General features: G+C 46.9%; 1 protein-coding gene across 1 annotated transcript; it reads left to right on the forward strand.

The window, feature by feature from the left end:
- The first annotated feature begins 243 nt into the window (after positions 1 to 243).
- On the forward strand, positions 244 to 12,758 carry GPX7 (glutathione peroxidase 7). The gene is made up of 5 exons (XM_060119206.1): positions 244 to 269; positions 2,863 to 2,986; positions 5,280 to 5,624; positions 10,369 to 10,630; positions 12,090 to 12,758. The coding sequence occupies exons 1-5, from the start codon at positions 244 to 246 to the stop codon at positions 12,251 to 12,253; spliced, it is 921 nt and encodes a 306-aa protein (XP_059975189.1). The 3' UTR covers positions 12,254 to 12,758.
- Positions 12,759 to 14,752: the final 1,994 nt, after the last annotated feature.

Raw genomic sequence — 14,752 nt, forward strand, 5'->3', positions numbered from 1 at the left:
TGAAGAGGAACCAGAGTATTAAACACAGCCACTACTGAAAATTAAATTATGTAAACTTTAAAGATAAAATAAATTATATTAAAAGCAAAAGTAATATTAAAAACATCACTTTCTAATTATTTTACTATATTTTATTATTTTTATACTCGGGGTTATTTGCATCTATTCTGTCTGTATTATGGAAATACTATACTACGGTGTGCTACTCTTGCATCCCTTCCTAACTCCATGTTCAGTGACGTCATGTTGGCAGCTCGAAATCAACCATGGTGAGAGTATTATACCACAAAAATTGGCAAATGCTACCAGTGAGAGCTTGATTTATTGTTTTGTTGACTGCTTAGACTTAAGAAAGTGACGGAAAAATATTAATAATGCAGAATAAATTTACAGTGTATTGTGTCTGTAGCTATTACACTGTAAATAACATTAAAAACTTGAGGAAATATCCTTCTAGTATTGGAAAACTGCTATCCAATTCAGCAAAGAAGACACTTGTGTCATTGACTAGTGAAGTTCCAACATGTTTTTATTGTTTCACTTTCATCTTACGATTAATGCAAACGAAAATATCAACAAACATTCATCCTAGAACTATCCTTGTTCAGCAGTTGCAGCCATTAGTTGGCTGCCAATACAAGTTTGGCAAAAATCGATTAAAGCATTCTGTGAGAATAAATTGGCCATGTGGAATTCACAATAAGGAGTATTGTATATTTTATTATCATTTGTGAATTATTTGCTATGCATCATTTATATGAGTAAACTTTATAATAAACTTCTATGGGTACACACACACATGCGCGCACACACACACACATACACCTTTTTTCCCCTAGGGAGCCAGTTGTTAAACATTTACCAGCAAAGCACTGCTAATCGTTAACTCAAACTTAACATGTCCAAAAGTGAACCCTTGATGTCCCATTGCAAACCAGTTGTCCCTGCTGAATGAAGACGGTGTCTTCATCTCATTTAATGGCAACTTCATCCTTCCAGTCGCTCTGACCAAAAACTTTGAAATCATCCATGAGTCTTCTGTTTCTCTCATACCCTACATCTAACCTATCAGGAAATCCTTTTGCCTCTACTTTCACAATACATTCAGAATCTGACTACATCCCACTTCTACTGCCATCACTTTGATCTAAGCCTCCATGCTCCCCCACGTGGATGATTGCAATAGCCTTCTGACTGGTCTCATTTCAATACTGCAGTCAGAGTGATTCTGTTAAAATAGAAGTGTCATTCCCCTGCTTAAAACTCTTCAATGGCTTCCCACCTCACTCAGATTCCAAGCCTATATCTTTAAAATGCCTTATAAGTCTCTGCCCCAACTCCCATCCCATTACCTCTCTAACCTCATCTCCTGCTACGGTTCCCCTCCCTCACTCCACTGCAGCTACACTAGCCTCCTTGCTGTTCTCCAAACACATCACTTCCTGCCTCGGGGACTTTTACTTGTTTCCTCTACGTGTAATGTTACTTTTCTTCCAGTTTTCCCCATTGTTTGCTCTCTTTCTTTGATCTTTGCTCAAATGCCACTTTCCCAGTGAGGATCCCTGATCACCTGAATTAAAGTTGCAATCCCTTCCCACCCACCACCACATTCTCTATCCCTCTCTCTTGCTTATCACCATCTAATGTACTATATGTTCCATATTATAAATTTTAGTTATTATCCTTTCCTGCCCCCACTAGAATGTAAGTTCAAGAATTTTTTGTCTGTTTTATTAACTACTATATTCCTGGCCCTTAAATTAGTGTCTTGTACATAGTAGGTGCTCAACAATTTGTTGAACAAACAAAACATTAATAGGTATTCTAAATACCCATAAAAAGCTTCTTTGAGCTTGTTATGGGAAAGAGGAATATGGGGGGATCCACAATTGAGTTCTCTACTCCTCCAGGTGCTCAGCTGAGACTGTGTGTGCATTTGTCTGTGCCTGTAGGTCTCCTGTTTGTATAGATGGACCACCTAGAAATAGCTGTGCTCTTTCAGGAACACCAAAAATTCATAGTGGACTGAAAATAAAATGATAAAATATACACTGTTGGCTAAAATCAACATTTCATATTAGATTCCAACATAGCCAAGTAGTAAAAGTCACCAGAAGGTTTAAGAAGAATGAGTATTTACCGAGTAGCTAGTATGTGCCTGGGAGCACAAAGATGATTCAGGTACAATCCTGCCTGCCCCCAAGGAGCTCACAGTCTGATGGGGAAGGTAGGCCATGGAAACAGACAACTATACAATATTATCATCATCCCTCTAACAGGAAAATGTCCTAAGTACAAAGGCAACAGAGAGGAGAGAATGATTACGTGTAGTAGCAGAGGGGGATGATATCTGAGCTAGGTTCTGAAGCATGATTAGGGAGGAGGGAAAATCCCAGAGAGAAATGTACAAATGAGAGACATTTCATTATAATTTTTCCCCCTTCTGCTTACTAGAAATGCCTACCTATCTGGACTTTAACAGGAAATAGCCTGGCCAAGCTTGCAGAACTCCAAGTTGTGTGGAGCAGAATTTGAGAACTCCTGGTTATTGGGACACCCAAGGAAAGGAGACCAAAAGATTCACAAGGGCAAAGCAGAGAAGAGCGGACCATTTAATTCCACAGGACCCATCAGAGGCTCAAGACTACCACAGGAAGGGTGTGAGAAAGGAGTATGAAGGGCAGAAGTACTTTATTTCTGCCTTGGCCCTTGCCTAGGGTACCCTTTTTCCTATTCTCTACCTCTCCGTGTAATGTTATCTGCTTCTGAAGAGAGAGGTTGATTGGTAGTACAGAAAGATCTCATGTTCTGAATCTGAAGTCCCGGGTTTGAGTCCTGTTAACTGTATAATCTTGTGCTCAGCTTCAAAATCTTTGCTTGCCACAGTCTAGAGCAGGGCTCCCCAAGGCCCGGGCCACGGACCGATACCAGTCTGTGGACTGTCAGGAACCGGGCCGCACAGCAGGAGGTGAGCGAGCGCGGGCGAGTGAGTAAAGCTTCATCTGTATCTACAGCCACTCTCCATCCCTCGCATTACCGCCCGTGCTCCGCCTCCTATCAGATCAGCGGAGGCTTTAGATTCTCATAGGAGCTCGAACCCTATTGTGAACTGCGCATGCGAGGGATCTAGGCTGTGCGCTCCTTATGAGAATCTAATGCCTGATGATCCGAGGTGGAGCTGAGGCGGTGATGCTAGCACTGGGGAGCGGCTGCAAATACAGATTATCAGTAGCAGAGAGGTTTGACTGCACAGAGACCATAATAAATCAATTGCTTGCAGACTCATATCAAAACCCCATCAGTGAGCGGCAAGTGAAAACAAGCTCAGGGCTCCCACTGATTCTGCATTATGGTGAGTTGTGTAATTATTTCATTATATATTACAATGTAATAATAATAGAAATAAAGCACACAATAAATGTAATGCGCTTGAATCATCCCGAAACCATCCCCCGCCCCACCCCCAGCCCGTGGAAAAATTGTCTTCCACGAAACCAGTCCCTGGTGCCAAAAAGGTTGAGGACCGCTAGTCTAGAGAGTGAAGTCCAAGCTCCTTGGCTTGGCTCTCAAGACCCTTCTCCATCTGGCCCCTGATGATCCCTCCAGCCTCATCTACCCCAAACCCCTTCTCAGCCAACAGCCAAGCACTTCTCTTGGGCTTTGTGTCTTCACAGACACTGTCCCCTCAGCTGACATCTTTCCCCTCCTCCTTCCCAAACTGGAGAATTCCCATTTCTCTTTCAAGACATGATTCTGGTGTGACTACCCCCAGGAGGCTTTTCCTGACGGCTAGTCTAGCAATGGCCACAAAACCCCAGAGCTTCCTCTATCCCAGCATGTGGAGCACATCTGCTCTTGCCCCTTACTATCCAGAGGAATCTTTCTACAACATAGGACTTACTGCCTCTCCCCTGCTTAAGAAAGGAAAGAAGTTTCCTTTCTTGGCTTAAAGACCATAATCTTCACTGTGGCCTGCCAGGTCTGTGTGACCTCACCCCTGCGCTGCCTCTCCACCTTTCTCTTCTCACCCTTTGCTCTCTCTGCTCCAGCCAAACTAGTCTTTGTTTCTCAATGCACCATGTTTCTCTCTCAGGATCTTTGCACTTGCTTTACCCTGGCTAATTTCTACTCATTCTTCAGAGCTCACCACAAAACTTCTTTCCTCTGGAAAGCCCTCCTTGTACCCCCTCCCCAGGCTAGTTTAGGTGGCACTTACCACAATAGTAATTTTAGAGCTATTTATGAATGATTTGATAACTGTCTCCCCCATGCTGTCTTGTTCATCACTGCACTAGAGGCACCTAGAACAGAAGCTGGTGTAGAATGGGTTATCAAGAAATGTTTGTTGAATGACTGTGTAAGTGCTTAGCCTGTACCGCATTACATGAAAGCTCCAGTTCTCTCAAGCCAGCCTGTGAGCTCCTGGAGAACTAGTACAGCGTCAGCACCCAGCACCGTGCTTGGCACTTAGTGGGGCTCCATAACGGTTTTCCAAGTTTGGGAGACACTGTGAAGTGCCGCCCAGATCCCCCATCAGTGAAGACTTGTAACACCAGCTATTGGGAATGCTGTCAGTGAAGAGCCTTTAACTGTCAGCCCCCCAGGGACAGGGCCCCCTTGGCTCCTGTCATAGCCCTTCCCAGATGGCCCCACATCCCATGAAAGATGAAGGCAGGGATATTAGAGGCCCGGTCTGGTCATCTTAGCTCATCTGGGGACAACTCTGATGGGCCATTCTAGTTCCAGAGCCCCTGTGGGGTCAGCCATGACTGTCCTTGGGCCTGCGTGGCCCTCTGGACTTCTTCTGCCCACTCCTGTTCCCTCCCCCTCCCTTCCACAGGTGCAGATCCCAAGGGCACTCCCTCATAAACACCCTGCACTGCAATCTCCATCTCAGAATCTGCTTCTCAGGAACCCATCCTGAAATAGGCCCTCTCTTTTCTCTTCTCCTCTGTCTCATCCCTTTCAGGGGACGTCCATTCATTCACCTAAAGTTCGTAGGCACCATTCAGCTGACAAAAAGTTTCACATCCATTTTTCTATTACTCTCATTCTGTACTGTCTAGGTGCATCAGGAAGGCAACAGATGGAGAAACTGGGGCCCAGAGAGGTGCAGCGACCAGCCTAAGGGCACTGCACTAATTAAAAACTAGCTAAGCTCCCAGATGCAGTTTTCCACCTCCCTTTCCCTACCTAGTCGCTGCATCCTGGAGCAAGAGGGAGCCTCATCGAAATGAATTCCGGTCTCAGTGGGCTGAATCCTGAAACCATGGCTCTAGGGTCCGGGAAGGGGCGCGGAGTCCAACGCTCCCGCAGTACAGATAGGGAGACTGAGGTCCAGAACCCGGCGGTCCACCGCCCGCGGAGAAGAAGGAGGCGCGTCCTGCCCGGCTGGCCGCTTGGATCCGGGGCCGCCTCCTTCCGCCCCCCGCGCCCGTGACCCCAGCCCTGCCTTTGCCCTTGCCACGCCGCCTGCTCGGGAGCGAGTCATGGTGGCGGGACTGGCGGCAGCATGGCTGCTCCTGGCGGCTGCGGCCTGCGCGCAGCGGGACCAGGACTTCTACAACTTCAAGGCGGTCAACATCCGGGGCAAGTTGGTGTCTCTGGAGAAGTACCGCGGCTCGGTGAGTGTCCGCCCGCCGGGCCTCGGCGCCGCCCAGCCGGGGCCTGACGGGGGCGCCCGGCGGCCCGGGACCCTGCCGGGTGTGGCTCCAAGGGGCTCTGGCCGCCCGGCCACCCTGCCCTGGCTCCCCAGCCCCACCCAGACATCCCATCGGGCGCGGCGCCCCCAGATCCTGCGCCGGGTCTGTCCCTCCACTACGTGGCATGGCCCGGCGCGCGGTGAAACCCGAAACTCTCGCTGCTGGCGCCGATCTCCCAACCAGCGATTTTGGGCAGCGGGGCCCAGCCTCTCACGCACTGGTCTAAAAAGTAACCCTAGCATCCTAGGGCCTCCCATCCCCAGTTTCCGCGTCCGGAACAGAGGGAGTTGGTGATATTAAGTCCAGTGAGAACACTGTGGAAATGAAAGCTCGGTGCAGAGGGAGTTATCATTTCAGACGCACGGGGACCTTACACAGATCATCCTTTAGAGAGTAGTACACTAAGGCCCAGAGAGGGAAGGTCACACAGCGCTAGAAAACACGGAGCCTGGAGGAGAACGGCTTATCCATCCGTGGCGTACTCTAGGCAAACTTTTAAGCTGGCAACTCAGGCTGAGATTTAAGTGTCATCCAGTATAACTGCTACCTGCTTACCGAGAGGGAATCTCAGCTCAGAGAGGACTTGAGAGAGGAAGTGTGCCTGGGTGAGTCTCTGAAACAAGAGTGAGTTTTAGTAAGACCAAGAAGAGCATTCCAGGCAAAGAGAACTGTCAAATGCCAAGACTCAGAACTAAACAGCAAGAATGGTGATGCTGGTGGGGAGGTCTTCAGGCAGTTGTGCTTGAAGGAGTATAAAGCATGAGGGTGAAAGATGAGGCTGAAGAGGTTAGGGAGGGACCAAGAGGGGCCTTGAACGCTACATTCAGAGACCGAAATGTTGCACTGTGTGTAATGAAGAGCCCTCCAAGTTCACTTCTCAAGGTGGGCCTCAGGCTGTGGTGTGGAAAGTGTGGGGAGTTGGTTTCTAATGGACAGGGAGGCCCAGCATCCAGATTTGGATGGACCACACACACACACACAAATGGCTGTTAGCATTCTTCTCCCAGGAGCAAGGCCATCCTTAGTGAAGAAAGTACTCTCTAAGCCTTGGAATTCTCAATTATCCTGGGAGTACTGGGGATAGTAGTCCTTGTCCTGATTGGCACCCCCTCCAGGTATTGTGAGTTTCAACTGAGGTGACAATGTGGAAGCACTTGGTAGAGTGCTCTGTGCTTGTGTTTGTTGGGCCCCAGCAGGAACCTCATCCAGGACTCAGGGCAAAGGGCCAGTAAGAGCAGGGCCCATTGCGATTCAGGCCTTCCCTTCCCTCTGGTGCAGCTCACCAGAGAGCCCCAGGTTTAGCACTTGACCAGCTCTGCTACTCATTAATTCATTATTTATTGTTGAGCACCTACTGTATACTAAGTACTGTGCCAGCCCTGGGGATACAATGGTGAACAAAACAGCTAAGTTTCCCCTTTAACAGAGCTTATATGCAGTGGAGAGGAGAAAGGCAATAAACAAGGAACGGAGAAATGAACAATGTAATTCCTAATAGTAATAGATGCTAAGACAAAAACAGACAAAAGCTATTTGTTTTCAGAAGTAATAAGGCATCCAAGATGTGAGGAACAGAAATCCTGGAGAAAAATTACCTGGAAAGTAGTCCCAGGATTCTGAGTGTTTTCATCCTCTCGGTCACTGGTAAATCCTAAAAAGCATTGGAGCAAGAGGCCTAGAAATCAATCAGAAAGAAACTGAAAAAAAAAAAAAAAATGAAGTCACACACCTGCTACGAGGTAAAGTTAGAATTTGAACCCAGGCAGTCCAGTTCCAGAGCCCATGTCTTAATTTCCAGCTTATTTCCAGCTTTCGAGGGAAACCAGGAACAGTCAGTCCAGGGAACCTGTAAGTGAAACTATGTGTTAACCCAAGCTTGGTTTGCCACTTGGGCAATATGGTCATTCATTCACCTGCAAATAGCTACTGGCTCATTATGTGTATTTTACCATGGGTTTTTTAAAAATTGGAAACAAAAAGCACTGGCTTCTTTATAGGCACTACATGCCTGCCACTGGATCCAGCCCTGGAGACATAGCCACAAGCAAAATTGTATGGTTTGTGCCCTCACGCTAACTGGGAAGACAGTCATTTAGACCAGTGTTGAGTGTAGATAAATGGGTGACACTCAGGAATGCCCTTGCCTACACTGTGAGGTTATGTACATATAGGCCTGAGTGTCGTGTGTATGTGAATGGTTCATTTGTTTGCTTGCTTCTGTGTAGTCATCTGAGTCTGCATCTGTGCTGGTATATGTATATGTAAATTTACTGTGTGTATTTAGGTGTATCTGTCTGTGTTTTGGTCACTTTAAAGATAAGTTTTTTGGGGCTTCCCTGGTGGCACAGTGGTTGAGAGTCCGCCTGCCGATGCAGGGGACACGGGTTCGTGCCCCAGTCCGGGAAGATCCCACATGCCGCGGAGCAGCTAGGCCCGTGAGCCATGGCCGTTGAGCCTGCATGTCCAGAGCCTGTGCTCCGCAACGGGAGAGGCCACAGCAGTGAGAGGCCCGGGTACCGCAAAAAAAAAAAAAAAAAAAAAAAAGATAAGCTTTTTGGATTCAGGCACGGAAATAGAAATAGGATTTCCCTCCTTCCAAAAGTATGGACAGACACACAAGATGTAGGTTAGAAATAAACAACCTTTAATGCTCTCAATGCCCAAGGATCCAGTAAAGAAGAAAGAGGAAGACCTCTAACTAGTGAAGGGAGCTACGAGTCCCAGTTTCTCACCACCACAGGCGCAATATGGCATATGCTGACAAAATGGGGGAGGTTGTTCTAACAGCCTGTGGCCCCAAGGAATGGGTGAGGGAGATACAGCACAGTGGTTCTCATCGCCTAGCTCAGTGGTTCTCAGCTGGTGGTGATCTTTTTCCCCAGGGGACATTCAGCAATGTCTGTAGACATTTTTGATTGTTAAGACTAGGCGTCTAGTGGGTGGAGGCCAGGGACGCTGCTAAACATTCTACAATGAACAGGACAGCCACCTCACAACAAAGATTATCCAGCCCCAAGTGTCAGTAGTGCTGAGGTCGAGAAACCCTGTCCAGCCTCAGCAGTCTGTGCCTGAGCATGTCCAGTGCCCCAGGCTGCCCCTGGAAGGTGGCCCTCTTTATGGAGCCAGCTGGTATAATCCTGCCTCTTCTTAAAAGTGGCCAGGACTTCCCTGGTGGCGCAGTGGTTAAGAATCCGCCTGCGGGCTTCCCTGGTGGCGCAGTGGTTGAGAGTCCGCCTGCCAATGCAGGGGACACGGGTTCGAGCCCTGGTCTGGGAGGATCCCACATGCCGCAGAGCAACTAGGTCCGTGAGCCACAACTACTGAGCCTGTGCATCTGGACCCTGTGCTCCGCAACAAGAGAGGCCGCAATAGTGAGAGGCCTGCGCACCGCGATGAAGAGTGGCCCCCGCTTGCCACAACTAGAGAAAGCCCTCGCGCAGAAACAAAGACCCAACACAGCAAAAATAAATAAAATAAATTAATAAACTCCTACCCCGCCTGCCGATGCAGGCGACACAGATTCGATCCCTGGTCCGGGAAGATCCCACATGCCGTGGAGTAAATAAGCCTGTGAGCCACAACTACTGAGCTTGCATGCTGCAACTACTGAAGGCTATGCGCCTAGAGCCCATGCTCCGCAACAAGAGAAGCCACAGCAATAAGAAGCCTATGCACCGCAGCAAAGAGTAGCCCCCGCTCGCCGCAACTAGAGAAAGCCCGCGCACAGCAACAAAGACCCAACGCAGCCAAAAATCAATCAATAAATAAATAAAATTTAAAAAATAATAATAAAATAAGGAGTGGCCAGAGAGATAGGGCTTGGCTACCTAAACACAGGGTGAGAATTTAAATCCTTTAATAATATATAACTAGAAGCTAAAAACATAGCATTGGTGCCAAAATTGTAACTGCAGTAATATAATCAAGTTCCATCAGCCAGATTTATATTTATCACTGAACGGCAATAAATAAATATATTATAAGGCAATCATAAATGTAAGGGTTAGTCTAGTGATAGAAGAAAGTGGTATTTGTTTGCCGGAGGGAGAGGGGCAAAAAGGGATTGCCCTGAGGTTCTCGGGATCCTTTTATCAAGAAAACCATGTCTGTCTATGTACCCATTCAGGTGATCATATATATGTGCACACTTACTTATTCATTCAGCACATAGTTTCTGAGACTTTTCCATGTGTCAGGCCCAGTAATGAAGTGAACATAGCTCCTGCCCTCAGTGGGTTCACATTCTAGAAGGAAGACCAACACATGTATAGGCAACTACAGTGTAGAATGATGAGCGCTAGTTGACTGAGCCAGAAATTGAACCCAGGTCTGCCTTTTCTCTCTCCTGTATCACTTCCTGATGTGAGTTCACCAGTATGTGTGCCTCTCTCTGTCATGGTGTTCTGTGTGTTTGTGGGTATGTGTGATGTGTGCTAATGTATCTTTGTGTCGTGGGGCACAGGCAATACCCATTCATGTGTATTGTGTACTTATTCTCATGAATGTTTATGTATGTGTTTCACACATCTATAAGACCCTACATGTTTATGAGAGAGAGCATTAATTGTTGAGGGGGCATCACATACGTGGGCATGTCAGGCCATGTACAAGTGTGTGCCTCTTCACTGGTTTGTGTATGTGTCTGGGTTTTGCTTTTGCCACCCAGGTGTCCCTGGTGGTGAACGTGGCTAGCGAGTGTGGCTTCACAGACCAGCACTACCGGGCCCTGCAACAGCTACAGCGGGACCTGGGGCCTCACCACTTCAACGTGCTTGCCTTTCCCTGCAACCAGTTTGGCCAGCAGGAGCCCAACAGCAACAAGGAGATTGAGAGCTTTGCCCGCCACACCTACAGTGTCTCTTTCCCCATGTTTAGCAAGATCACAGTCACCGGCACTGGTGCCCACCCTGCCTTCAAGTACCTGATCCGTGAGTCCTGAGCCTTTCCCTCACCTTCCCTCAGCTGGCTGAAGCTGTGGCTCCCTGAGCAGCAGAAGCTACTGGCTGGCTGGATGACCTGGGGCCCCTTAGACCCACACAGGCGGGTTGATGGTCTGTTCTAGCACTAATCTTTGAGGATGAGCTGAGGAGTGTTCCTGCTTAAGAATATCTCCGCCCCTGCTGCCTTGCAGTTCTCCCTCAGAGTCACTCTTGCAGACTTCTCTGGGCTCCTGTTTCCATCTGCAGGGGCTCCTAGAAGGAGACTGGACCCTCAGATTTTAGTCAGTGTGAATTAGTTGAGCTTATGGACTTAGCTGCAGGCAGGGGACGCCACATGCCTGGAGAAGGCCGGCCCGTATCTCCTGTCCTGAGTCAGAGGCAAAGTGTGTAGGCCACAGGAGAGAAACCTTCTGAGCTAAAACACCAGATCTTGGGAATTCCCTGGCAGTGCGGCAGTTAGGACTCGGCACTTCCACTACCCGGCCTGGGTTCAATCGCTGGTTGGGAAACTAAGATCCCAAGCAAGCTGTGTGGCGCAGCCATAAAAAAAAACCAAACAGATCTTAATATTTGAGAAATAGATTCCTTCTGCAGAAGGCTCAGAACCATAAAATGGGGTCATTAGCCAAGCTTGTCATTAAGTACTGTTTCCTTTCTCAGGCCTTTTCCTTCCTTTGGGGGTTCCATTTTTGCCTTCTCTCACCTCCTATTCCATGCTTCTGGTTGCCTTCATATCCCTCACTACCACCCCCTGCCAATCCATTCACCTGGAAGAGTAAATAACAAACAACAGTGTAGCAAACAAAAGGTCCCTTACTGAGGCAATTTGAATTTTGCTTTGTGGGTCAATCCTAATATTTGGTTTTTTTCCCCTGTGTGTTTTTATTAGTTCCTTCTCAGTTCCCATAGTTATAGATCAAACCTGGCTGTGCTTTAGAAGCACCTGGGGAGCTCTTAAAAATGCATTAGCCTGAGACCTACTGAAGCAGAGTCTAAGAATCTGTTTATATTAACCCCCCTCCTCCACCACCACCACCACCATGATTCAGATGCAGGGAGTCCATGGACTAACATTTGGAAGCCATTGAGATTTAATCAGAAAATAGGATATAGACTGTGTAGTAGTTTGAGGTCATTAATTAAGGAAGATCTGATATTGCCTTACCCAGCACTTCACAGAATCATAAAGCAATAGCTCTCAACCTGGGCACCAGATTGCAATCTCCTGGAAAGCGTTTGAAAAATACTGATGCCTGAGTCTCACCCCCAGATATTCTTACTTAAGTGGTCTGGGGGTATGGACTGGGCATCAGGATTTTTAAAAGCTCTCCAGTTCGTTCTAACTAATAGAACCACTACTTCAAGGGAGGGATGGACACCAATAGTGGAATTCCAGGAGAGGGGACACAGGGAAGCACACTTTGCTCTCCTTCTTCCTTTGCTCTAGAGACTTCTGGAAAGGAGCCCACCTGGAACTTCTGGAAGTACCTAGTGGCCCCAGATGGAAAGGTGATAGGGGCTTGGGACCCAACCGTGTCGGTGGAGGAGATAAGGCCCCAGATTACATCGCATGTGAGGAAGCTCATCCTGAAGAAGCGAGAAGACTTATAACTACTTTCCCTCCTCTCCCACTGTCCCCTCCCCTCACTGTTCACGAGTGACCAAAGCAAACTCAAATGGTGCTACAAGGGAGAGACTACTGACTCTCCTTCCTCCACTCTTATCCCACCTACCCCATCACTCCTGTCTGGGGAAAATTCTAGTAGTTTGATTATTTGAATCTTAGAGCAACCTGTAAGAACCCCTGACCAGTGACAGCTCTTGACCAATGACTCAACAACCAATAAGAACCTCTAGCCCCTGAAAACACGTGGCAAATAGAGGTACAAGCAATAATCTCCTACCTGTTATGAACTCTCTAAAATGAGGCCAATTCCTACCTCACAGGGCTGTTGTGAGATTGAGGATGAAAGGCCTATGAAAGTGCCTAGGGCAGTGCCAGCTAACTAGGAGGCGTTCAATAAATGTTTTTTGCATATGAACCAAAAAATAAGTTGTGATCAATAAAAACTTGAACCCAACATGAATCTCCAGCCATGAGAATCCAGGCCAAACATTTGTTGTTGTTGTTGTTGTTGTTATTGTTTTCCTATGTGTTTTTTTCAATTACAAAAGTAATACAAATTCATTGTAAAATAAGATGATACAAAATAAAAATGAAACTATCCCCCTCATTTCCTATATGGTCACTCCCTGGAGGTAAACACTGTTAGCAGTTTGGTACCAAGTCTTCCCAGACTTTTTTTTTTTATCAAGCCTATCATTATTGCCCAATAAGAATTCACTGACCAAAAGTATACTACAATTACAAACAGGCAAAGGATAAGAACAGATAATTCACAGAAAAATAGAGACGGATAATGAGGATATGAAAAGATGTTCAGCCTCATTCAAGTTGGAAAGATTTTGTTAAACAATACCTGTCATTGGTGAGGATGTGGGGAAACGGGCATTCGCATAAGCTGTTGGTGGGACAACAAACTGGCACAAGTTTTTAGAGGATGACTTGTCAATATCTTTTTTTTTTTTTTTTGCAGTATGCGGGCCTCTCACTGTCGTGGCCTCTCCCGCTGCGGAGCACAGGCTCCGGACGCGCAGGCCCAGCGGCCATGGCTCACGGGCCCAGCCGCTCCGTGGCATGTGGGATCCTCCCAGACCGGGGCAGGGCACGAACCCATGTCCCCTGCATCGGCAGGCGGACTCTCAACCACTGCGCCACCAGGGAATCCCTTGTCAATATCTTTTAAAACAAAATGTTTATATGCTTTGATCCACCATTTCTCCTTTTAAAAAACTCCCAAACTGTGCAAATATGTGTGTACAATAATATGTATGTACATTGTTCATAATGGTGAAAATTCGATGCAATTCTTGTGTCCATCAGTATGGTTTGGTAACAAATTACGGTACAAATCCAAATGATAATAATAACTAATACAGGGCTTCCCTGGTGGGGCAGTGGTTAAGAATCCGCCTGCCAATGCAGGGGACACAGGTTCGAGCCCTGGTCCAGGAAGATCCCACATGCCGTGGAGCAATTAAGCCCGTGCGCCACAACTACTGAGCCTGCGCTCTACAGCCCGCGAGCCACAGCTTCTGAGCCCGCGTGCCAAAACTACCGAAGCCTGTGCACCTAGAGCCCGTGCTCCACAACAAGAGAAGCCACCGCAATGAGAAGCCCACGCACCACAATGAAGAGTAGCCCCCACTCGCCGCAACTAGAGAAAGCCTGTGCACAGCAACGAAGACCCAACACAGCCAAAAATAAATTAATTAAATAAATAAATATTTTTAAAAAGGGAAATAATAAAAATATATATAAAATAATAATAATAATGGTTATTCAAATGAATGAATTAAATTCTATGCTACCATAGAATGTTGTCCAAAAGTGAAAAAATGGCAAGTTGTAATGAACACATGCACACACAAGAAAACACCCAGTACAAACAAGAATAATATTTTTATTAAAAATTTACAATGTTAAGTGTGAGAGAGAGAGAGGGAGGGAAGGAGGGAGGGAGGGATGTAGACCAAACTGTTAATGGTGGTTGTCTGTGAGGGCGTGGGGTGGGATAACAGGAGTCATTCACTTTCTTTGTTAAGTAGTTTTGTAATGTTTGAATTTTGTATGTAAAAATACGTATTTCACTTTTATATAAATATAGAAAAGAGGTGATGAGCAGAGTCACTGATAGGTAATTTATTGGCCAATGAGAATTTCATGTCTACTTCTCCCAAAGTCACTCTTCTAGAAGAAGGAAACTCAGATTCAAGTCTTGGCTGTGCCCTTGACTCACAGGCTGAGCAAATTTTTCCCTCTCTGCTGTCTTCCACTTTCCCACTGGACAGTGAAAGGGTTGAACTGTACTCAAAGCCTCCCTTAATGATCCTTCCCAAAAGCTGCAAGAGGAAATGAAGGCTTTCTGTGGGCTGACCACACACCACCCTGTGGTGGCCTCCAGCCTGTCCTTACACACCCTCCTCCAAGCTCTGGCTCTGCACATGGTCTTTTCCGCGTGTGTGCAGGTGCACGTGCGCGCACACACA

This window comes from Mesoplodon densirostris, chromosome 2 (genome assembly GCF_025265405.1).
Source record: "Mesoplodon densirostris isolate mMesDen1 chromosome 2, mMesDen1 primary haplotype, whole genome shotgun sequence".
Taxonomy (NCBI): Eukaryota; Metazoa; Chordata; class Mammalia; order Artiodactyla; family Ziphiidae; genus Mesoplodon; species Mesoplodon densirostris.

What these genes read in the sequence shown, in the direction of transcription:
- GPX7 (XM_060119206.1), top strand. Translation starts at nt 244, where the DNA reads ATGTTGGCAGCTCGAAATCAACCATG. An exon ending in GCAGCTCGAAATCAACCATG is followed by an intron (nt 270 to 2,862) that starts GTGAGAGTATTA and finishes TCTTGTGCTCAG; the next exon opens with CTTCAAAATCTTTGCTTGCC. An exon ending in AGGTGAGCGAGCGCGGGCGA is followed by an intron (nt 2,987 to 5,279) that starts GTGAGTAAAGCT and finishes CCATGGCTCTAG; the next exon opens with GGTCCGGGAAGGGGCGCGGA.